The sequence below is a fragment of the Helicoverpa armigera genome, chromosome 7 (assembly GCF_030705265.1).
Source record: "Helicoverpa armigera isolate CAAS_96S chromosome 7, ASM3070526v1, whole genome shotgun sequence".
Classification (NCBI taxonomy): domain Eukaryota; kingdom Metazoa; phylum Arthropoda; class Insecta; order Lepidoptera; family Noctuidae; genus Helicoverpa; species Helicoverpa armigera.
Genome location: NC_087126.1, coordinates 8175280 through 8201452, shown reverse-complemented (window position 1 = coordinate 8201452; position 26173 = coordinate 8175280). Strand labels below are relative to the sequence as shown.

The 26173-nt window shown below is 36.3% G+C and overlaps 1 protein-coding gene across 1 annotated transcript in view; it reads right to left on the bottom strand.

The window, feature by feature from the left end:
• Positions 1-26173, bottom strand: part of LOC110371995 (uncharacterized) — a 190056-nt gene that overhangs the window by 136281 nt on the left and 27602 nt on the right. Inside the window, exons 2-6 of the mRNA XM_021328494.3 lie at positions 19680-19829; positions 17438-17551; positions 9048-9269; positions 4529-4613; positions 3050-3117 (exon numbers count right to left, since the gene is read on the bottom strand). Coding sequence (XP_021184169.3) covers positions 3050-3117; positions 4529-4613; positions 9048-9269; positions 17438-17551; positions 19680-19829 — 639 coding nt within the window. The remainder of the gene's footprint in view (positions 1-3049; positions 3118-4528; positions 4614-9047; positions 9270-17437; positions 17552-19679; positions 19830-26173) is intronic.

Here is a 26173-nt window from a genome sequence, read left to right as displayed (position 1 = left end):
ATATTTTTGTACCTGGGAAGTAGTGCACCGGTCGTAACTAAACAATGTTACCGGTAGTGCTGAGCGGAATACGAGGAGTTCTTTCTGGGTAACAAAATTGATTGACACAGTAAACTTTTGTAATGGGTCGTTCAAAGTCCAGTATTTTGATGAACGAGGCGCGTGTCGTGAGCTCGGTGCGGTGCGGCAAACATGGCCAGATGAGAATTATAGCCGAGTGTATTGGTGGCATACGAGATGAGCACTATCGGGCATTGCACGGCTGTACGTGACGTCCATGTACAATGCATCGCTAAATCTCTCTCATTGCCTCCTGGCTTTCAAAAAGAAATATGCTTCACGAACAGTGACATGAATTCGGACGACTGTATTACCGTTTTATAAAATACTTTCGTTTCCTTTTCGCAATATGAATTAATATTTCATTGACAGTCTAATTTCAAAACTAAATCAGTCGCTGCTCTTTCGTAATCTAGTCTGGAAACAGAAGCTGGTTTTGTATTTAAAACTTCAAACTGTAATTGCGGAGACCTTGTATATATTCTCGGGTAAAGATTATTCAAATATTTACATACATGTATAGCTCAAAGGAATATGAAAGTAAGCGTAGGTGTTTTAAATAGGACCAGTTTACACAGACCCTTTCCACAGACTTGATGTTCCGACCTACTTATTAAAGGTAGACAGTAGTTTCGAGGTTCGAGTTCTAGTGGGATTGGTCTTTGTGAATAATAACTACACATCCTGAGGCTTGGATAGGTCACTGCGCAGTTACTGACGATTTTCTTTGTCTTCGTTTTATGTTAATCTGTATCTGTTACTACACATAGTGTTATTACACGAGCCTTCAGTACTACTTTCTTTGTTCTCCAAATAGATACTTTCTAAGTGCTTTTCTTGTACGAGAATACAAAGGAAGATATTCTTTTAGGTAAGTTTATCACTAGTTCAGTATTTTCCTTTTCAAAGTAGAATATTTTAATAACACAGACTAGAGTTATGAGATGAGAACATTCTCTCATCTCATAACTCTAGTCTGCTATAGAAAAGCATATGAATTAATGAAACATTAAATTAATGTAGTTTAATAAGAATTTTTTTAGAAGCAAGCAAAAGAGAACAAAGAAAGGACAAAATAAATGAAGAAAAATAACACAGAAATTGCAAAATTTTCATCCATGACCAAAAACGCAAAAAACGCTCTTGGAATAACAAAATTATTCCAGTCGATAACATTTTGAGAAGAACCTCAAGATTATCTGAAGGCGAACCGTATAATTAGTCATTCTTATTCAGTGTTAATTCCATCTGAGGGTACAAGACGTGTCCTTCACGAATGTCGAGACCTTGGTCCGTCCGATCCTTGGAACCTTGAATGCTACCTCGAGCAAGAGCAACCATTTTAATATGAAAATAAAACTCCATCTTGCTTTAGAACTTTATCGTTTATTCTTGCAATACGTGTCCTGAATTTCCGCAACGTGGGATAGTTAAATAATATAAAATCTTTTGTTAATGTAAAAAGAACATAAGAGAGATCTACAGTTAACCATAACGAGCAACATTATCCAATGGATGATTGATTAGGTTACGCGCCGATACCTCAACTGTGACCACAAAAATAGGAAAATCACCGACTGTGTCTCAACCGCCAGTATAATTAACGTCAGCTTCGTTTATTAGCAAATGCCCTTTAAGTGCAGTTTGTAAATATACTCACTCAGAAACAGAATTAGCTTAGACATATTTATGGACTGGAAGCTAATTATCCTACACTTGTAACAGCGCTAGAGCTAAATTTGAATCTCCCCAGAAGTTTAAAAGCCAGAGCGTATTCTAATATTCAAAAGGAGTATTCCGCTTGTGTCCTTAAACATCCTTCGATTTACATTAAAACAATACCAGAGCCAAACTTCTTAGTACGAGTTTCTATTCCAATATTCAAATGAGTTCAGTGGTGCAGAAACTTCATCGTTTAGACTTTAGAGTTGGAGCGATAGAACTTGTACAACCGAAACATTGTTCGGAAAACATTTTGCGCTTGACTAGCAGGCTACAAAATATACTGTTATGTCATAAATGTTCAGTGGATTAGACTGGAACAATGGCGTAAGACTGGTTTCCGAAAACTGATTTCCTTACAGTTTCAGTTTAATACGTAAAGGAGATTCATCATCATCATCATCATCAGCCTATCGCAGTCCACTGCTGGACATAGGCCTCTCCAAGTGCACGCCACTGAGATCGATTTTCGGCTTCTTAAAGAAGATTGTTTAGAGAGAAACTTGTGAAAATCTTGATGATTTGATTGGGACATACCTACATAACGATGTCTCAATCCTATCATTAAGATTCCTAGATAGGTAAAACCATTAGCTTCTACATTTGCATAAATAAGCCATCTACACCATCTTCGGTCTTCATTGAAGCATCAATATCAGTTTCAGCTAAGATTATTTCCTAATTAATTCCGAGTGGACCTTCCAAGAAGATCGAAACTGCGTCTACCAGTTAGTCATTTGTACCATATTTAGCTGAACCGGTGTGAGTTCAGGATAATGGCGGTGCATGCGTCACCAGGCGCCGGGACTTGTCGCGACACGAACACCAAAATAACCAACGGATAGACAGACAAACGCTACTTGAATATACATAAGTGATTTGCATCATTTGCATGCTACCGACATTTTGAAGTAGGCCCGTCTCATTCTCGTTCACTTTTACGAAATTAACTGTAGATAGCAGTTTACGTGCGAAACTATTTTCTGGAATCTACATTCCTTTTATAATAGCATTCCGTGCACGTTTTGGAAACAAATAGTAATTTATATTAGAGACATTTATTTTAAGTACGCTAAGAAATCTGAGAGAATTCAATTTAGTACGGAGGGAACAACTAACGTGGGTACATGTACCTTCTTGCGTAATACAGTTAGCTTCGAGAAACATCGTCTCGTTGAAACTGGATAATTTTCCTTTATAGAGGCGGGAAGCTCGGATCTCTTACTTAATTAAATATTCAAGACAGATTATTAGCTGGTGAACTTACTTGGAGGTTGGAGCGGGAACGTCTTGGCATCACGCCCACCACTTCCCCCTTCATGATCGATTCGATTACTGAAAAGAAGAAAATCGATTTTAGATTGTACAGTCAACTTCAGGTCAGTGGTAACAGTTTTATAGGAAAATCGTACTTATTACTATTGAGTTAAGGTGCATGACAGTTACCACTGATGTGCGGTCTACTGTACGAGCTAACACGATTAATCAAAGCGTCCATTAAGAACTAATAAGCACATTCAATACAATTACGCTTGTTTTTTTTTCAGCCTTTTCATTAAATAAACTTTCGATTCATTATTCTTCGAGATTAAGATTAATTAAAACAATTAAATGTCGTTAATCTCCGCTGGTAGTAAACAAGTTGTTTATTTCCTCACATTTCCTCATTCTTGCTGAAATGAGGCTTATTTGTACAGCGTACCCCAGAGCACACAATGTTCAATGTTACACTAATTATTGTTGCCACAAATGCTGTACTAATTAATAGTCGGGAATATTCCAGAGTAAATTTAGACAATAAAGGATTTCAGGAATGAGGCAAGATTGATAACGAATTTAGTAATTGTACTGAATTTCTCAGTATATACCTACAATAATAATAATTTTCTGTAGAGGAAAAACAAATGGAAAAATGAATTATAGATACTCTTCCCCTTATTGTAAGTTCCTAGTAACGCACTAAGTAGGTTGTAAAGCGTATATTCTTTCTTCAGCATATTGCAACGCCAATTACTAAGGTTTCAATCCAATTATGCACGTAAAAGTACTTACAACACCCATCCTATGTTCTCATTGCAATATAGCCGTTGGCACACACATTGCACAATATAATAATGCACTGTTATTAGTCTGTCAGCTGCTATCTAAACAAAGGATCGATTTATAAAAGATATCTTAGCATTCATAGCTCCACGATGCCCCAAGCTATATTCATTGTTTGAAGAAACTTCTACGTATACTTAATAATTTCTCAGACAGTCTGAACAAAGAGAATCTTAACTAATGAACTTTCTATTAATAGATAGAAAATAAATACCAGGCTTTAGTCTGTGCACAAAAGGTTAAGCGCCAGATTTGTCTATTGGCGTCTAGTAATCGGGTTAAAAGATTAGAGCAAAACAAAAGAGTCGACCTTACAATATGTTGTTGAACGATATCTATTTAAAAATACATTAAGTATAAATCATAACTGTGCGTGTGGTGAAACCCGGCCATTGTTCCGCAGATGGCAGGCCGAAGATTGTTCACTGCAGCGTGTAGGTTATGTAACCAGACCCCATTGTTTCCATGTACCCACATAAATGTTATCGTAATCAATCATGACGATCCTTTTAATCGTTAACCAGAATAATGGTGCGTAATGCGACAAAGCGATACAGTTTCGCATTGTTTCGGCTCCATTGGTTGATTGCTTGTGCTTTGTATTGTCTATGGAATACATAAAGGGTAATGTATGGTTATTTACCTCCATCGCCAAGGAGTCGCATCTGCACCAGAGAAGGATCTTCGCTGTGCTCCTCTAGAACTGTATCATCTGTCACCGTCAGCTCCTGTGAACAAAACAAGAAATAAGAACTTTATTACTTTGTTTTTCTATGAAGTTACTACATAACCGGATTCATAGAAATGGCTCTGTTTATGAAACTAGATATGGTAATGCGATCACCTATGATGATCCGATACCGTTATAACACCTCACGCCTCGGCTCGGTCGTGGCACTTAACTTACAACACGTAACCACTAGCGCCATCTACTTTTAAAAGAAGACACTAACATTTATAAAAAACGTTAACCGACAGTTTGGTGTTATAGCGCGTTTTATTTATAAGAAACCAAATAGAATTATAGATGAGTTTGAAAGGAGCCAAAAGGCTGTCTCATAAATATTTTGTTAAGCTCTTTCATCGGTGCTATTAATAAATTTCCATTCCATCATACAAACAAAATACTTGCGGTATAAGAATAACCAATTTCCTTGGAAGTAAAACTTGAAGTTTGGCAGGTGTTTTATATTCGTAAGCAAAACAGATTCCCTAAATTCCCATCTAAACTTTCTCACGCCCGAGCGCGGTTCGGTAGAATATGGCGTAAACAAATACGTTTCTGTTTTATGTCGCTCGCCAACTGGGTACAGGTGTTTTAAGCGAATATAACCTTGAACGTGCCCATTAACTCTACCCACTGCCAGTTTAATCAGAATCGAAAATGTATTCACAAAAAACTGCGCCCGAATCTTGCTTAGTATCTAGTTCTTACGCACGGGTGAACTTGTTTAGAATTATCATTATAAAAAGTTCTATTTATAGGCCAGACATCCTTTGGTAGGTGAATAAATTGAATAGCAACGAACGATATCCATTGTGAATTGAAAAGTCAAGGATACATGCTATGAATAAATTGTATAGGACATGTTTGTCTAACAACAATAAAATAAACAAATAGAGTTGTCGATAAACATGTCGACAGCCGACAGACAAAGTTGGACACAAACTTGTGAGAAACAAAGAAGAAACTTTAAGAAAGTTACTTGAGAAACCGGGAAAGGGGGGCGCACGAGGGGGTTACTCAAAACTTCGACGTTTCGGACGCCAGTAATACGAACCTCGCCAAGTACGAACGAAGTTTTCCACTCGCTAATTCGCAGTATAAATTTGTTTAACGTCTCAACTTTTTAACTGTAATTACTTAGCAAAGTTCGAGATAGATTGAAGTACTCTAAAACTCTGACAGTCTGTGAAGAGTTTGATGAGTTATTGTAATAATTGTAGTTGGCTGCTCGCATTCACCTACCCGCACAAGGACGACTAGAAGTCGAGAGGTTTATGTGACTTCTTAACTTTGAACAAGCCTTCACTTTGTATCTCTTTCAGGATTAACCAACAAAAAGGCTCTTCTACTTGAAGTGTTGAAGTGCTTAAGTCTTGAGCTCGTGTGCCAGATAATGAAATGGTCGTCATCAAAGTGAATTCACAAAGTTTTTTGACTTAGTCGGGGAGCTTAAAGTTAGAAAATGTGATTATGATCTTCAGAACTTGTTCTTCATAGTTCAAGAAAAATCTCATAACCACAATGTGGCGTGGGTGGATGATAAGTGATCACACTCTACATGTAGCTTAAGTTAATACTAAAACAAGTAATAGCCAAGCCCATAAACTGTTTTTAAAACTAACAAAAAACAAAACTCCAACTCATCTGATTAAAGTTAAAACAGTTGCTAGACGTGTAAAGTTAAATAGGTAGTACAGAAGCAAAAACATTTAACAAGCAATCCAAACAGAAACATTTCGTTTGGATACGTACAATACAAGTTCGACAACGCCATCCTCAAAGGAGAGGAGATGAAAGAAAAACAATAAAGTGTTTCAATAACGCAAAACAACAAAGTTTGTTTAGAGAAGTTAGCGAAGGGGTGAACGGGGAGGAACGGAGCTCCCTAAACCCTCCCACACGCCACAGAATTACCGATACAACTCCGTTGTACGCTAACGTAATGAATTCCCCAAATATGTTGTAGATTAATCTTGATTACAGGACCTCTGTAAGCTCATTTCACAGTACCCATAAACTTAAATTAATAATAGTAAGTATTGCTGCTGGGCAACCGACCGAAGGCATTATGGAAGCAATTAAAGAAAATAATTGTACAATAATAAATTAATAAGCATTAAGACGGAACACGCAGGCAGACGGTTACAACTTCCTCTCATAAATAATTATGACCAATGGTCGTAATAAATATACATCGGGTAATAAGGATAGCGGTTCTGCTTGTAAAAAAATGTATGAAGTTCTTGTACTTGTATGAGAATTTGATAAAATCTCTCCCAGTTCAGGTAATGAACTAACAACGAGTAGATGAAACTAGTTATTAAACAACGCAGTCTATTAATTACAGGGTAAAATCTGACCTCATTTATGTTCAGTGTGCGAAACTTTTACACGTTACATTAATAGTTTTTCCACGAAGTGCTTTGTTTGTTTTCCTCTTCTTTAGAGATATTAGAGGTATATTGTCTGATCTAATGTTTTATAAAATGAACACGAACATTATATAATAACACGTTAAGCTGTAGTTAAATTCCATTTAATATCGTGAGCCGGCCTTGATCCGTAAACAATGTACGGTTGGCGTTTCAAGTACTATACGGGCTTGGAATTTGAAATTATGGATATTAATATTCAACTAGTTACCCGGCTCTCCTCGCATAGATTAAACTTGAAGCAAACATGCGTTAATTTTGTATCCCTAAGAGAATTTTGCTATAAAGCAAAAGTAGCTTGTTATTTTCAAACTCAAACATGTATTCCTCTTTGCGAAGTTTCATCGCCTACATTCTCGTGAGACTAACTCATGTACAAAGTTTACCAGTTATGTTAGTTAGAATCACTATCAAAGACCACACTGTGTTCTGTAGGCCGCACTCTGTGGCAGTAAAGACAATTTAATGGACTGCAATTAATTGAACGGCACTCAGTCCTACGCATGACACATCGATCACGAAATTCAATTAAATCTCCATCAGCGTTACCTCACACGGTCGCTGTCGACATAAATTGACTCGCTGTTTTACTTACTTCTCGTACATCTATCTACACGTCGCTCGACGTCGGTTAATCGTACATGTTATACATCCATGGCTGCCTTTGAATTAACGAGTTCCCGCAAAGTACTCGCTTGTCCATCAATAAGTGGTGAACTGGTTTCAACATTACCAGCAGGCGCCTCGTGGACCAATACACAGGCAGCGCTATAATTGGAAGTATGTGGAAAGTTCAGGATTCCGTGTAGACTTTTATGGTGGGACACAGCGTTCTGCAGAACTGGTTTCCATATGTTGATCGAGTAACGAACACGCTGTACAAGTTGTTTCGTTACTTATGAGCGCCCTTATAAATTGAACATCGTTGTCGGATGCCATCGCGTTCAGTAAACCAAACTGGTTCTCTCCAGAACTTCCCGCTTCGGAATTATCTTGTAGAATGTCTTGTACAGTTACTTGTTCACGTTAGAGCTCACCTGCACTTAAATATTTAAGATATTCCTTCGCAATCCTATTGTTAACAAAGCCAACGAGCTGTGTGATAAGAATATTTACAAAACCTATAACATTATCTTAACGAGTTCTGTCGAATATAATTTTGGAAATAGATAACTCCAAATGACTTTTAATGTAGAGGACATTAAATGCCATTTATTTAATCTTGACTGTTAAGATGATATTTAACAACAGAATAATAATGCAGACCAAAATAGGAACAGGTTTCATTTCAATTATTATGTATAAAAAAACTGCAGTATTCAAATTCTATAACGTGAGAACTTAAATAAGTGGAAGTTCTGAATCTAAAAGCTCTTTTCAGGTTGTCTGAGAATTATGGCGCTTTTTGCTAACTGAATTTTCTTCGAATCAAGTTTTCCCTGAATTTCTTTAGATAAGTTAAGCTTATCTGTAATATCGAAGCTCTTTTCATGGGAGCTCGTAGGAAGAACTTGGTTCTTATAACATTAAACTATCTAATCTTGTTTGTCTGAACTACTTACAACGTATCGGAAACTAGTGCATTCATTATTGAGCCTTTTCCTAAGTATTTGGGATTGGTTTCCAGTCTAACCAGCTATAGTTAATATCACTCGCAGGTAGTGAATGTTTGGCCTTCGTAACTCAACTGGTATTTGTGAAATCAATTAAATGGATACTACACGTCAATTAGCTTGAATACAGCACTTTGCATAAAACCGCTTTGGGAACATCAGCTCTTACAATACAAGCCTATGATGCCATCGAGAATCTTGGGACCAATATTTAAACGTTTATTTTAGGATAATATCTAGGTGTGATAATCTAAACCCAGCTTTTTTATGAACCATCATTTCAGGTCTGCTAGAACACTGTGCCAAACCCAAACCATTTTTGTTTGTAGTTCAAACCGAGCCATTTCTCCAAGAGCCTGTATATCAAATATCATATCTCCTACTACTCACCCCAGTATGCTCGTTGACTCCGACGATGACAGCGGTGTACCATTGCGTAGCACCGGCAGACCGGTACACTTGAGCTCTGCAGCCTCCGAGCACCGATGGCGTGGTGGTCAGAATTCTCTGGCCATCCTGTATGGTCCGCCATTCTGCGGCTTCGGAAGCCAGGGCGGAGAGGACGGTGCTGTCCAGACCCGCCTCGGAGCCTGCCTGGCGAGGGTCCCATTCCTGTGAATAGAAGAGAACAGTTCAAGAAAGTGTTGCTAAATGATAATATTCAACTTATCTGATAGCTGCATTTATGTATCTGGTAAGTATGAACAATCCAACGAATTTTGGCAATCATTAATAGGATTACATTGGATGGTGTGATTGGGCCTCCTAAAATGTGTGCTAGAGAATCTTATCAGAGTCAGTCAAAGCACATTATTGTCTTCTCTCCGTAAAATTATTCATCACCTTTTTCTATTTTAATAAAACAAAATGAAAGTAAAGCTTTATTTAAGGTCATAGTGTCTCTTCAGTCCTTGAACTTTTTATAACAATATTAAGACCATAGCCCCAAGCCACAAGTTTTCTCAGAAAGATATTATATTTTTCCTTCAGACGAAAATACGTCTATTATTAGCAGAACTCTTGTGTCGGTACTCGCTATTATTTCTACGGCAGCCATTGTTGGAACCCTTCACAATAAAACCAATTGTTGTTTCTATACGAAAAGACTTTCTTTGTTGGTTCACGTAACGTATAGATTACTTAGTTGCTATTAAAACTAAATATAACCACAGATTTCTCAGAAATTATTCTTATTAAAAACTTATGTTAGAAAAAATAACTAGAAAAATATTAAGTCATGAAACTAGAAATGTTAATCAATCCGAACAGTAATAATTTCCAGTTGAGCTGCTACAGTTTCAACATTATTTAACGCCTATTTAAGTAAATTGTTTATGTATCTATGTGCCAACAACTTTAATTAGCATCGTACATGCTGGTAGCACACATACCTAGATTCCAATCAGAACATTAATCTGTATTTATATATTAATTAATGCAGAACATCGATAGTTGCCTTTACGACCTCGTATCACACGTAAACATTATGGCCCACATTATACTAGGTACACCTCCACAAATCAACATTAGTATACTTGCCCACGTATATCGTGTTAAGTGCAGCAATAATTCACCGTACACATACAATCTACATACACGCACACATACCCATACCCGTTTGTACGGCGGAGTTAAACGTGCACACGACTGCACTAGTATTTATGTCAATGTTACAACACACACATTGACATAAACGCACACCTGTTTCAGTGTGTTGCATACAAGCCAGTGCCCGGCGACAGACGTATCCGGTGCGTTGAACCCGCCCCCCTCCCCCCAGCGCCCCCCTACAAACGGCTGTTATATCTACATGTAGACCTAGTGTATCCGCCTGTTTGCTAACTAACGCTATTGGAGCATTCAGGGTCACCGCCGCTGTGTGGACAGCTTGCTTGAAAGTATTTATGTGGGCCGCCACAACGAATTTTAACACCAAACTCCACACAGACAATGGAAGTACAATTGTGTAATTATAAAGGATACAGTTACAGGCTTTATAACTCGAACTGTTCAAGGTGACGTTATTGAGTCTGATTATAATGTTTGCAAATGTATTATTCAGAGAAGCAGAAACACGACTCTGTAATCTTATATTGTGGAATGGGAACTTTACGGGTGACGCTGTGGAATACAATGAAGGGCTTTTCACGGTCAAATCATTTTCCGATATTATGGGCTGGAAACTGGCTGCGTAGTAGTCGTAAGCGGTAAGTATATTTGTGTTGTCACGCACTGATGAGCGTGTCGGAGCTCCGCGGTGACTCAGCACTGGTTACGCAACGATGCCTGCAGCCATTACTGTTTATTTTGCTCTCGGGTAGCTCTATTTGGTGAGATTACGTCGTGATTAATACCGGCCCGTGGCCTCAGGATCAGGCAACGGATTACGACGGTTTTGTTTGAGAAACTGATGAATATAAATTAATATTCTTAGTTTTAAGTCTGCTTGGTCATCTCTGACAAATGAAAGTTTGTTGTTTTTGACTATAAAATATTGTAACCTCTTTGTGGTTTTGTGAGGCATTTAATCTTTTCGTCTGTCAAAATTATTTGTTGTATAACTTCGATAGGAAGTAATTCAGCTTTTACTGTTATGATGCTTTAGATCATGTCATAACTATCATCAATACATATTTCGAATAATAATAAACACATCCATTGACGAGCAAGCAATTAAAATAATCAAACTCGAGCAATAAGGAAAAACATATTGAAAACTAAAGGTCACGTGACCCATGAACATAAAACCTAATAGCATTGTAAGTCCTTATGTAAGTTATCGTTGCACTCAATGCTTATATACGAACGTATGGAGTATCTCGGCTTCACCAGGAAACCATTATTTCTGGCACACACTCGCGTCTCCCGCGACTCTCATTCAATTTCCTGCCGTCCCAACTAGCTTCGAGCCCGTGATACCACTGATAACAGGTTTAGATAATACTATTCACTAGTTTCTGCTCGTTATTTCGAGCATAAATAATTCAGAAATTAAATAAGTCTAATAGAAGAAGGTGGGAAGAATGCTAATGATAATAAATAAGAAGAAAACGTGCGAAGTTAGGCCTAGTAATGAAGTGGGAAGAAATAGAAATCGCCCTAATCTAGATCATTCGTGACCAGGTGCGCCAAATTTCCTCTTAATACAGTACTTCGGGGCTAAGTGATACTAAAACTTTCAGAAATCCACATCAAAGATATTTATAGAGTATTAAACCTACCAATAACATTCTAAGGAATTTATTCCGCAATTTCTACTGTTCTAAGATATTGGCCGTATTGGGTAACGCACATACTTAGGTAGTTAACTTCTAACTGTACTTCCAACAATTACCTTCGAAGCTGTTATTCATGCTCCTCAGTTATCTTAGATCTAGGTAACATATAAAGATCACATAACAGTGTAAGATTGTAACTACATATAATTAAACTCGTAACGATCTTACCAACGATCATCTACGTAAATGGATACCCTCCATCCGCATATTAATAAACTACGAAACGAAACAACAGAACGAACACAAAATATTAAATATTCGTTCATTTTTCACCGAACTACGGTGGATCGTCGGGAAATTTTGCACACATAAAAATAGATGCAGGAAAAAATTCGAGTGTGGAGTTTCACAAGTGGCTTTATTGCGAACTCTAAAAGTTCCCGGAGCGGTCATAAACGAAAGGTTTTAGTTCCCTAGACAATGCACTCGCGCTGTATCCATCAGGCGAGATGAAACGTCTGGCGCGCCCCTCCCTGCACCCGGGAAAATGTAAACACTTACAACGGAAAACATAAATTGTGCTTTTGTATTCACTCTGTTTCAACAATGTATAAAATTATAATGAACCATTGTATTACCAAAGACTGTGTCTAAAGCTTGACAAATTAATCTTAGGATCCGAGCCTCAAAGCGTTGCTTAAAAATAATTAATTTGTTAAGTAATTCTTCAGTAAAACTACAATAGAGCCTAGATTCATTGTTCTAAGCTTTATTTTGAATAAACAAAGAACTAAAGTTTACGACTATTATATGGAATAATAACGTAAATATTTTGAGAATAATATTAAAGGGATATGAGAAACAAATAACAGCACAGTAACAAAGAACAAAGTAAATCCGCTAACAATTCGATATGATATTTTCTTTCAATAGAATTAGCGACAAAGAAACGTGTCCTTCATAAAATGGAAGCACGATCAAAGTAACATTGTCTCGTGTCTAACACACGCCTATATCAGCCGAAACTCCCCGGCCACCCACGTGGGGGCAGGGGAGGATGGGGCGAACCGGACAGTTGAGTAAGCTAACTGAAACAAACTTTACTCGTTTAAATTTTGCGGGGAACAGTTTCTGAGTTGGTTGCGTGCATGCTGACGACAAAGTTAAGAAACTCGCGATAAAGTTTCATTGCCGGTTGGCTAATTGAGTTTTTTAATTATAAATACTTTTTTGAAGTTTTTTGTTGATTTAATTATGTATATTTACGGCATGAAAATGTTTGCTTTCAAATTGCGGGATTAAATATTCATAACTTGAAACACACTTTGTTAAGCTGGCACGATCTATTTGCCTTCTTTCTATAATGGATTAATAATAATGAAGAATAAAATAAATAAGGTTCTACATCACGTAAAATTACAAGTACTTGGAAGTCCGAACAATGGTTCCTACGCTCACCCATTTCAAGTCAATAACACCCACCCGGTCGCCGGGCCAGCAAGGAGTTAAGGAATTACGTAACTCCATTGTTCTCGACTTGTTTCACTAATAATACAGACCAAACAACTTCTTAATCTCGAATACCGTAGATTACAAATAGTTTAGTAAAACTCATTCAAGACTCGAAACAAGGAGTGTTTCTTTTGCAAACAAAAGTATAAGAAAACGTGTGTTCGTGACATCAATTTATTTTAATTTAATAAAGCCCTACGCACGATCTCATTACATACCCAAATGAGATATTTGATTTACTATAATTACAGATCATAAGTTAACTGGAAATAAATTCTTCCACGCAGATACTTAATTAATATGAATGAACGTTCGTCGTAATATAAACGAAGGCTCACTTTCTCAAATTAATTTAATTTAATATCAAGCTAAATGTCAAAGAAAAGAAAAAACCTTAAGATCGGGAGCACGGCTGGCTGACGTTGAAAGGAAATTTAACATTAATGAACATCCCTTTTTGTAATAATATTCTGTTTAGAGGCACTGAAGCGTTTCAAGTATTTGTATGTTGTACAACGCAACATAAATTGCTTTCCCAAATCACGACACAGCGAAAGGTTGATTTAAATACCATTTGTTAACTTAGCTGTTCTATTACTAAATATTAAATGTACAAAAATATAGCAATCCCTCAACATTATTGACGAGACGCTGAGAGCGACAGCCCATATTTTTCCAATAGAATATTAATTATTTTCAACAAAGGAAAGTTTAATAAAATTTCTGAAATAATTAAATTAACAAGCGACCTTCAAATAATATTTGAAGACGTCCCCAACTTCAGGGACTTATGTGATGAAATTGCAAAACAAAAAGAAATTGCCTTTGGGGTAGCAGCCGATCAATCATAACGTTTCCACGGGTGCGACGTGGCCGGGGCTAACCGAAAATAGCACGACAGTCGGCAATACCACCATCCACCTGGCTCAGAATATGTATATAATAAAGGGGAGGACGGGGCGTAGCGGGCGCGGAAAATCAATAAAGCGGGTGGCGAGCATCAAAACATACCGCGCCCCGCTCGCCAGATCACCTCCGCCACCCTCGCCCGGCGCCCCCGTCTCCCGGGGAAACCCTCCCCATGTTTGGCAGACATCGTCCTTGATCTCCCCACTTCGCAGAAACGCGCAAGTTTGGATAAACACTCGTATCGTCTCACTGGAAATTGGGTCGCTTATGCGTTTTACTTTATGCTATCCCTCTTTCATCTCTTACATTAACAAGCTCGGCTTTGATATGCTTCTTTCTATGCACGAAATATTGACGAATTTCCTTGAGTTATTTTTATAATCACCACCACCTTGTATAAGGTAAATGTTACTTATAATTTACCACGGGTTCAGTTCACAGTGGGAATCGAGGAAAATGCTAAATAAAACATTTTCCTCAATAATTCGTTCCAATAAGAATAATAAACTCAAAATAACCAAGTTGTATTTACGAAGACTATGTAATTTAGTACAATATTCGGTACACAATGACTATTGATTTTTCCCATAACTCGCTAAACAGTGCTAACAAAGAGATCGTGATCTTTTAGGGAACATTCTCATAGCTTTTATATTATTTATAATACAGGACAAGAATAGAAGAATATGATTATCGAGAAATTTTCTTGAAGGCTATTTATAAGTAACTACGGAAAACTTAGGTGGTTTTTCTTTGTAATAAAACATCTTTATTCATGTCAAGGACTTGGTGCGTACGTCAAGACAACTTTTGGAGATAAGTATTTAAAATTACTTGTTATATTTCGGCAGGTTATAGAAAGATTTGGTTTTATAATAAACTCCTCATTGAGGTATGGAATAAAGGAGGTTCTAACTAGTGTGTAAACATATTATTTAGAAGCAGATTCTATAAAGGAAGAGTCACAAAAAGAAACATATATTCTTCTTGAAATAGTTATGTATGTTTGTTTAATATAATAAAGAAAAGTAAGAAATAATTATTATCTGTGTCATAAGCTCATTTACACATTACTTTTTATCTGGATAAATTTAGAATTTCAACAATATTATAGCAATCTGTGCCACTACTCACCGGATTTCCGAGATACACAAAAGAGACGCTTATTCCGCTTTATTTTACTCTTACGTTTAAATACTTTAAGACATTTAAGTGAAGGAAATTGCATTTATATTTGAATCATTTTATTACGCAGGTAAAAGGCGGATGCAATTACAGCGAGTAGCTTAGCGCCATCTATCGGCGAGTTGCGGAGTTAAGTTAAATCTGATCTTGTTTAAAGTTAATTTGCTGATTTATTTACAGTAGTAAACTTTATTATCATTCCAAATGTATTATTATAATATATTAATATACATTTAATGAAACGAGGAAACGGCTAGAAGGTTTTTTGATACTAAACAATGTGAGACTCGCAACCGAAATTCCTCATTGTTGAAATGTGAGACGATTATAAACCAACATAAATTACAGAATACATATATTATGTACCTATTTGTTATAATGAGGGTCTTCTCAATTTTTTCTGCCACAGGGTGGCGCCACGTATGCGTCTGGTCCAAACAGCTGTCAAATAGTATGGAATTGTAGGGTCCGAACTTATTGTTTATTGAAATTCTGTTATATTGAAAGTGTTATTGATTTTATTATGGACTACGGTCAGAATAAGGTTTCCGAACTAAAAATTGAGCTAGGAGAGAGGGTGCAAAAGTCACTGGTACTAAGGAAAAGCTTGTTGAAAAATTTGTTAACACAATATGATTTAGTTTTTTTTATTTACTCAACCGCAATAGTAAAACAATAATGCAGTGCTTTAATTATAAAATAAAAAAAAACACTAAAATCGTTCACTATTCATAGTAAAGATAAGCACTTTGACAGTTACCTGGACCTGACGACTCGGTGCTGCCACCTCGTGGACGCCATTTTAGAAAACCCTCATTAATAAGGACTTTAGGCCTCCAAGTTTAAGAGTTGATTCAAAGGGATTTTTACATTTAAACCCCTTTGAATTTAAATAATGAATGAATTTCATGTGTATTTTTTTTTGTTATTAATATAATTAACGTTTCTCCCCCTTTATTTATCTTATTATCTTATTATAGAATCTTATTATAGTATTCTTCTGTAAAAGTAAATTAATCATCTCAGCTTTCCACTTCTAAAATGCCAAACCGAGTTTAAAGCATTTAAGCAACAGCGTTATAACTTAGCGGGCTGTAGACAATAGTCATTACTTCAGTCGCAGCCCACACAATTAAGTATTTATAGCGTTTGAAGCCTTACAGCTAAGTACGTGAGGAAATGCGCCCGCATACCTATTCAATAATGCATTCAGAATGTCTGTTCGAACAATGACCCGTAGCGCCACCTGTCGGTGCAAACCCGAACTACCGGTATAACGTGGTTCAGTAAAACGTTTCATGTGAATTCATTAATTATTCATTTATTAGTTGCGTTTTTTTACTACAGATGTTTGTAAAAAACGTAATGAACGAGTTACTCGACATTGCGTTAATTTTATTCCTTTTATTCTTTCTTCAATTGTGTTGCGAAGTTTAGAGAGCACTGTTTTACAAGTAGTGCCTTAAACTTCAGAGTAAAAATATTCCAAAAACAGATTAAAGCCAATCTAAGCCAAGTCACCGTAAACAAAAACAATCCATTTACATAATATCATACAATCATAGAGTAGCCACTACGTCGTCTAACGACTATGTAATTTTCATATCATTAAACAAAACTACCTACCTATATAAAAGGGCCATTAAAAAGGTCGTTGCTCGGAGGAACTTAATGATGTTTCATATGTTTCTTTTATAAAGAAAACCAGATGTTTTCTACAACAGCTTTTGGACTAAGGAAAATCTTCTTAGTTTCTAGGATAAAAAAGGCGCATATAACCCTATCCTTGTCTATGGTTTCATTTGTCTACAAAGTGACAGCTAATTTCATTTGTTTTTTAAACGGATTTCCCAAAAAGGAGGAGGTTTTCAATTCAGATACCTATATGTACTTTTTTTTCTTGACGTTTTACAAGCATTAGTAATGCAAATTTTTAATGCTAGAAACCAATCTTACCTGATAAGGTTGTAGGTTGACGTAATCCAAGAACTCGAGATGGTGATCGTGGAGGAATTCCACCACCTGCGAGTCGGCCTGCAGCGTCAGGTCTGCTGCCAGCGGCATGAACGTCTGGGAAAAGTGGAACCATTAGACAAACGATATACGTAGCAACTACCTATTTAGTAGGTAATCTATGGTTGGGTTGTACATGCTAAGAACTAGGGCATTAAAAAAAGAATTTGGATTAGAAAAATGATGCTTACTTAAATCTTGTTTGTACTTTAGAGCATAGATTTGATTATACATTTTAAAGACTTTATTTGTCATCGTTTTCTATTCGGTCTTATAGATTGATATTACAAAAATGTAACTTATGTTTGTAGGACACTTAGCGGTCAACAAGGTTAATTGTATTTTGATTACCGCTAGAGGCTTTAATAAAATTGAATCATAAGCAGGTATCTAATAGAATCTGGATCCAATAATAGAAATAATATTATAATAAGTATAAAGAAAACGAGGCCTTAAAACCTACACTTTTATGAGCACGTACCTAGTAATAAATAATGGCTTGATATTTATATCTGTTGTTCAGTGTTAGAAATAAAATTATCCTACCCTTAGCAAGAACATTCATCTTTTATTACTTAATGGACTGAATTTTGTACTAAGAGAGTTTTTTTTAACTGTACCAAAACAGTACCTAGGTATTTTACGAATTCACGTCACGAAGATGGTTAGAAAGAAGACACTTAATTCAGTCTTTCAGACGATACTGAAATTAACTAGGTAGTTGGTAGCTACAATTCAAATAAATCTATTCATGAAAAAATAAATAAAAGTGTTTGAACAATAAACGTTATTACTATATATTGTATTATTCATTTAACTTTATAATAATGAAATTACTATTCTATTCTATGATCAATTAATATTTAAAATAAATGGATACAAAAAATACTATCATCATTAAACTTTGATATCTTTCCTTGTTTTATAGTTCTTCTACTCACTGCCAGATGGCGCTATTTAAAATGCGAAGAAAGTAGGACACGACTAATGGCTTCACTAAGGATTCATTAAGTGGCCAATTGATTAAAATCTAGCCAACTATTAAAGTGGCTAGGCAATGATGCAATAAGGTCGTTTATTCTTGGTTTAGCCTAGTGATTATTAATAAGGATGTTCTTGTTAATTGTGTTTAACGAACAATTTAAAGAACTCGAGTAAATAGGTCAACTCTTAAAAAAACATTGTCTTCAAAAAGCTGGTGCATATTAATAAAAAAATTGTAAGTAAGTAACTTTGCAAAAATTATACATTTAGGTCAAGATTCATGCAACTGTCCTTGGACACTTATTAAGAATAGACAGCCACTAATAAACAATTTAAGTATCGACGAATTTAGAACAAAACAACAATTATTATTGAACGAGCCAGACAATTACACTTAACAATGCCGTGACGCAGCTCTATTACGTTCCAAAAGGAATTCCATGTGACATAAAACACTTGCACTATTTAATAATAGGTACGAATTCAAGGTCTGGCGATCCTCATTTGTTTTAATAATTCATTCAATCGCTACAAATGTGTCGGATTTTGGTATAGATACGATACATGCCTACGAATCAAAATATGGTGACCTCAGACTTGCACAAAACGTGATCGGCATACGTAAAGAGGGGAATGCGTGAATCTGACACAAATGGAGGTCGTAGGAGACACGTGTGCACGCAGACGCGTTTCCACGTAACTTTATAAACATGACTATGTATGTATGTGTTGTTGTTATTATATATAAGGGACAGTGTTGTGATGTTACGGCAAATAAGGAAGATTCTTACAAATTTGTTGGATTACAAAATTGGTTGGCCAAAGTACCCAGGATAGTAGGTATAAGTAAAAGTATTGTCATTGCTGAAATTGATCTTACTTAAGTGAACCATTCATCCAAATTTTGTCCAATTTCAAAATTATCGTACTCTAAAAAAACGTGAAATATGTAGGTCTAGGTAGATACAGTGTGAAATGATTTGTTTTCGTCTCAAATACCTACTTATTTAATCATATTTTCAATACCTCGTTGTTTTGATCTGATTATCTTAAAGTATTTATTGTTATTTACTATTAACTAAAACTACAAACAACAGGTATTTGACCTTCCCTACTGAATAAAGTAGTTGTTAAACGCAACACTAATTTAAGACTTGCAGCGCCATCTATGAGGAATTTACAGAATCAGTAAAATAGTTACCAAAGCCGGCCATTTGACGTCCTTTCCTTCGTATGTCCTGGGAGCCCAAACTAGTGTTTGTTCCACTAAAAAAACACGAAACGTCCGTCGCGAATAAACTGCCACCCACTCACGACGTTGCCAGTCTACACCGTCATATTCCACTAGCACCTGAAACAAAGAAATGGAAAAATTAACTTATGAATTTTGATTGCCAGCGCCATCTCGTAGCGAGTAGCGACATTACGGTATACGGTGTACGACAAGCTGCTTTAAGTTTTACCAGTTGAATACAAACGGCCCATAGATGGCAGCACGTGTATCACAAGTGCTGCAGTTCGACCCCGCCCAAATGTAGCGTCCGACAGAGACTTGCATTTTGAAAGGGACAGCAATAATAACAAATCAACTTTCTATCCTACACAACTATCTCATAACGTAGTATGTATCTATAATCAAAGTTGCACCGATACAAACACGCTCTGAACTAAGTTGCCGCGAAGTATTCAATAAGATATAGGTAGAATGAGTATTTACTCCTACGTGCGCCTATGTACATGTATGTCCCTATACATACAGGTACTTAGTAAATGCTTGTTTATCTTAGCTAACACAGACGTCTGAATAATTTATCTTGGCAACTACCTAGTAAGATCACCGCTAGATATATATTAGACCTACCTACACGTAGGTAGTCTCTGGACGTAATTACGCAAAATCTATGCAAATTATTGGTAAGATAGTGAGTCAAGATGAACTACCTTGATAGGTACTAAATGAGATTTTAATATATCCTTAATTATCTACGTGAAGGCAGATACTTGAGATTTGATATTTTCCAATCATAAACACGCTATTTATAATTAAACTTTATACTGACTTCTATTTATGATAGCTAGGTATGTAGAACAATACTGTAAAGATAATTGCTGATAGTTAATTTAATAATAGATAAATTCTAATTAAGTGCTATTATACAATAATGATAACAAGTTGACAGTTAATTGTGTTGTGTAAGAGTAAAAAAAAAATATCATAACAGAATTTAGGTAACAGAGGACTTTTTTTTCAAATCAAATCTTTATTTATGTTCTAAAGGTTTAACATAAATTGGTGATAGTAGCCTCCTTTTAAGCAAAAAATGCCTATATTAGGACACTCCGCTCTTCTACATCAATATGCCATAAATAAAAAAAAAACTTAGAAAAGAACTTGGATTAATCTGTTAAAATCAATGGCACATTTTGGAAATGAATCATATGTAGGTAAGTCAGCTTATGATTAAGCACGTCGTTTTCGCCTTTTGTTAAGTTTTATACCTAAGTCTAATTTCTAAATGTTTCTTTATTTAATAGAATTGAATATAAAATAGTTCACAGACATCAGTTAAGACCTTAATAACTATAACTGACTATTGATCATGCACAAAGCGTTTTATTTCCGAAAATTCTAATCCCAAACTTGAGTGCGTAACGTCTATTTACTTTTCTGCTCCATATCTAGCATAATGGGTGACATTTATCACAGGCGTTACGTAACAAAATTATAAATTTAAAAAAACCCTCGACCCAAAAAGGTACGCAATAATTATGACAAAAGGTTAAAAACGCTAAACCCTATAAAAAGCAAAAAATAACTTTTAACACTACGTAAACTACTACGTAAATTTTTTCGTGTCGGGGGACCGCTCTAATTCATTACTTTAGATACGTGTTTTTTTTTTAAACGCATGTTGTAATTAGGTAGGTATCATTTGATTTATGTAAGTATTTATGAAGGTAAAAAGCGGTCCCCCGACACGTCAAAATTTACGTAGTAGTTTACGTAGTGTTAAAAGTTATTTTTTGCTTTTTATAGGGTTTAGCGTTTTTAACCTTTTGTCATAATTATTGCGTACCTTTTTGGGTCGAGGGTTTTTTTAAATTTATAATTTAATTTTATTTCATGCTTTTTAAAGGAGCTCCTTAATTTTTCCTTCTTTCATTTAATTTATTTTATCTTAAGATGGGGTCGCTATATGCGATCTCGGCCAAAGGAAGCTGTTTAACCTCATGACAAACTGGCTCTGGGAGAATTGCACAGATTGAGAAACGTTTGGACATTCTAGATTTTCAGCAAAAATATAAATCGGTTTATCCGTTTCATTCCGGCATTTCAGGGTTTCATCCGCCACATCTAGGGCTGCCATTTCGAATTTCGCCAAACCCGGACAAATATTTAAAAAAACCCGGACATTTGGCGTAAATCGCATTTTTTCCCCGGACGAGTCCGATTTTTTTTGTTTAACAAAACAAGACCTAATTTTTAATATTACTTGCCATATTACTTAAATTCAATGAGGTCCTTCCTTACATGAAAAGTCAGGGCCGTCTCTAGCTCATGTAGTACCTAGTATTGAAAGATTGTGACTTAATGTATTTCGAAGGTCATAATTAAGAAAGCTCATTTGGAAACTAGGAGTTACCTTCTAGATAGGTTAGACAAAAAAATGTTGAAAAATACAAACAAACTGGAAAGTGAAGTCGCCGCGAGCGCAGCGAGCGCGAAAATTTTTGAGTTTTGGGTCACTAGAGCACCTAAACTTGTATAATAAAAAAAACCGCAAAGTGAAGAAGCCGCGAGCGAGCGCAAAATTTTTTGAATATTGGGATATTAAAGTAGCTAAACGTAAAAAAAAGCGTGTGAAGAAAAGAAGTCGCGAGCGAAGCGAGCGCGAAAATTTTTGAGATTTGGGACACTTCGACTTCTGCATTATTAGGCGCCCGGGTTATTCGCATACCCAGGCACCATAGGTTAAGTTGGCCCTATGAAAAATGTCCGGGTTTTCCCCGGACACTTCTTGAAACCCCGCCCGGACGGCCCCCGGACGGCCTCTAAACGAGGACAAATCCGGGGAAACCCGGACGGATGGCAGCCCTAGCCACATCCCATTTCCAGCATCAGGTTCTCGTCAATCAGAAAATGAAGAGAACTTGTCAAGACAAATTCAACGAGCCCAAACTCGATGGGTTTACTAAAAGGCAGTTCAGGGTTACGTCTCCTACCTTCGTGCCCTAACAGCAGACCAGCTCAGTGGTTCCAAAAGACATTAGTATTTCAAATTTCAGATCCCACATATACTTGCAAGTAAACTGAGCGTGTAACATTCCTCTATCATATCTAGCAAACGAGCTGATGACCTTGAAGACCTGAACCGATTTCCACCAAACATAGCTAAGAACACTCCCGACTGACATACCTTTTAAACAAAAAAAACTGCATTGCAATCGGATCATCCGTTTGGGAGCTACGATGCCACATACACACACACACACACACACACACACACACACAGACACGTCAAACTTATAACACCCCGTCGTTTTTGCGTCGGGGGTTAAAAAGTGGTGACCCTCGGGCAAATGACACTACGTTTCTCCAATGTCACCGACAACATACACCCACTGACACAGATACTACAAAACAAATAGACGTGACTTGTTCTATCACGATCTACAGCCCTATTCAAGGATATTGCTTGAACTATAAGCTGTAATTAAACGTAGTAATGATGATGGTCGCTCATCTCGTCTAAGCAAGTAGGTTTGTACCACATTAACTCTGTCCTTCGTTTGACATGCTTTGCAATAGACAATAGGAAGATGTATGTGTCTATGTAATAGTTTCGTTTCGACTGATTGAATATGATTTTTAAAACAATATTTGTTAGTTGTTAGCTTCAATTTATAACCGTACGAATATATTTAATACTAGCTGGTGCCCGCGACTTCGTCTGCGCAGGTTTAGTATTTCGAACAATATGTTTATAAATTGTAGCCTATGTGTTATTCTGATGTGTAAGCTATATCATTGTAAAGTTTCATCAAAATCCATTCAGCAGTTTTTGCGTGAAAGAGTAACAAACATCCATACATCCATACATACAAACTTTCGCGTTTATAATATTAGTAGGATTCAAGTAGTCCTAGATGTCTATTAAAGTTTATGATTATATAATGGTTAAATAATATTCGTATGAGTCCGTGGCCTTTCTGTATGAGAGGGATCTTATGTAGGCCTAGAATTCAGGGACGAAATATGGAATTGAAATTTTATGGCAAAATTAAGAGTAAAGTACCTACTTATAGCCTTATATTTAGTGTTATTGCTGACTGTCTACTAAGTATATTTACTTATAAAACAAAGTCGTACCACACCTCTGCCTGTTTGCAAGAATCTCAAAATCTGCTGCAAGAATTTTCATGCAATTTTCACCAAAATTGGAATGAAGTTACTAGGGTGGTATCCAAAGCCGTATTCATGATGGTGGCGAATTCGTTTATCTACGACTAGCTTCTGCCAGCGAGCGGTTTCACCCGCATCCCGTGGGAACTACTTCCCGTATCGGGATGAAAAGTAGCCTATAGCCTTCCTCGATACATGGGCTATCTACCACTGAAATAAATTTTCAAATCGGACCCAGTAGTTCCTGAGATTAGCGCGTTCAAACAAACAAACTCTTCAGCTTTATAATACTCCTATTAGTATAGATACGATAAAAGGCTAGTTTACTGACCAATTATTAAAATCGTTGATTAAACCATGATTAACATATTGGCATTCACATTTTCCCATGTCAGCGTAATTACCATAAAGGCATTATTATAACAATATACACGACACGACTGGCGACTGGTTAGCATGGCATGGCGTGCCAGCACTCGTCCCAGTTTCAATCGAAGCCCTACTGACGGACCGACCTTGTCACAATATCTGTCTGTACACCGACATTATATATTATTACCTAGACAACTTATATAGGTACGTACCTACTGCCTTATATTTACAGAAAATGTTTGCGAAATACATTTATAATGGACACAAAGTGAAACCCTGATTACTTTTGGCTGGCGACCAAAGAAAGTGCCATGAAAGAGATTATTGTGTAAATAAGCGGAAAGTAAATTAGACGGTAATGTTAAAGTTTCGACTTTGTTCTCATACTTGTGTGTAGGCAATGAAACTGAATAAATAATGCTATTTAAATATAAGGAGGTTTTATGCCTTTGATATGTGAATTTTATTTCTTCAGTCATTTTGTAAATTATGTTATTTCTACGTACATATTGAGACTTGTATATGTGAGAATAGCAATCTGCCGTATTTTTTTAAGTACGTCTTTCCTAATAATTTCTTCTTAATTCTCAATCGAAAAAGTAAACATGATCCTACAAGATATTAAAGGACACACAACAAAAGTCCATACTTCTTTTCATGACACAGCTACTTTGATATGATTATAATAATCCAGTTCCTTGTGACAACACCCACGAAATTAGAGGAGTACTCTATTCTTAGCGGGACACCACACGGCAACTATTCTAACAAATCCCAAAATATCCACAGAGGACTGAGTCACACTTTGTACATAAACATACATACCTACTGGCAATCACTCACAGTGAATCAAGACTACCACTAGTTGGACGAACAGAATATATTCACGCCTGGATACAACGCCATGGGAACTTGTTATCAAACAACTTCTATACAAACTACTATGACTTAATAATAAGGTCACTGAATACAATTATTTCTTCAATAACATGCGTCAAAGCAATTCCCACAAAGACGTCTCATTACAAAAATACATGAAAACAATTTCAAATGTCACCTTTATTATAAAATATGCAAATTAAATCGGTGTTTAGGTACCAAGAAACAGGTTTGGTTCCGAAAAATAGCTCTGTAGTGCTTACAAATACCGATCACGTCACCCAAATCTGTAAACAAACATTATGAACTGCAGTGCATTGAATGCAATGGAAACCACACGCTCTAATTTGTATTCACCGCCGATATCTTGAGTACCCATCGTATCGCACAAAAAGATTGTTATAGCTACTACGTAATAAGACCTCATTTCATTTCTGAGAACTAAGCAGTACTCATGCAGTACTTCTCGAATGTTTGGAATCACACAGTCATCCTACTGAAGCGAAAGAGAGAAACCAAAATATGTAGGTATATGCAATCTAATTGCCAATTTGATTCCTCTAGTAGTAATTTTCATTTTTCAATTTTCAATTTAATTTTCATTTGCAGCTCGGGATATGGTCCAAAATGTTCTGTTGTCTGCAAGACTACTTTCTAGAAGTATGCACACAGTATCTCATTTATGTTATGACAGCTTATCGTCATAGATAAGTCTTATCAAGGATGAGTAGTGCGAGTTTATCTAGCAAGGGTCACAGTCGTAGACAATACTCGAAACTAGAAACCGACTCATGTAATGACTTTAAATTAGCCGGACATTGAGTTATGAGACATTTCCTTTTGTTAATATATTACTGTCACAAATTATGCGAGCGTTTTAATGAGCTGTACAGAAGATATAGGTGACGTGATGACGTCCTTTCGTAACATACTTAAGACTAACTGTCTAAGATATAGGTCTCCTAACGAAGTCGTTTGAAGTTAACTCGGCCAGGTGATAATCCAGACGTTAAACAACGTTCCTACAAAACAAACTGTTA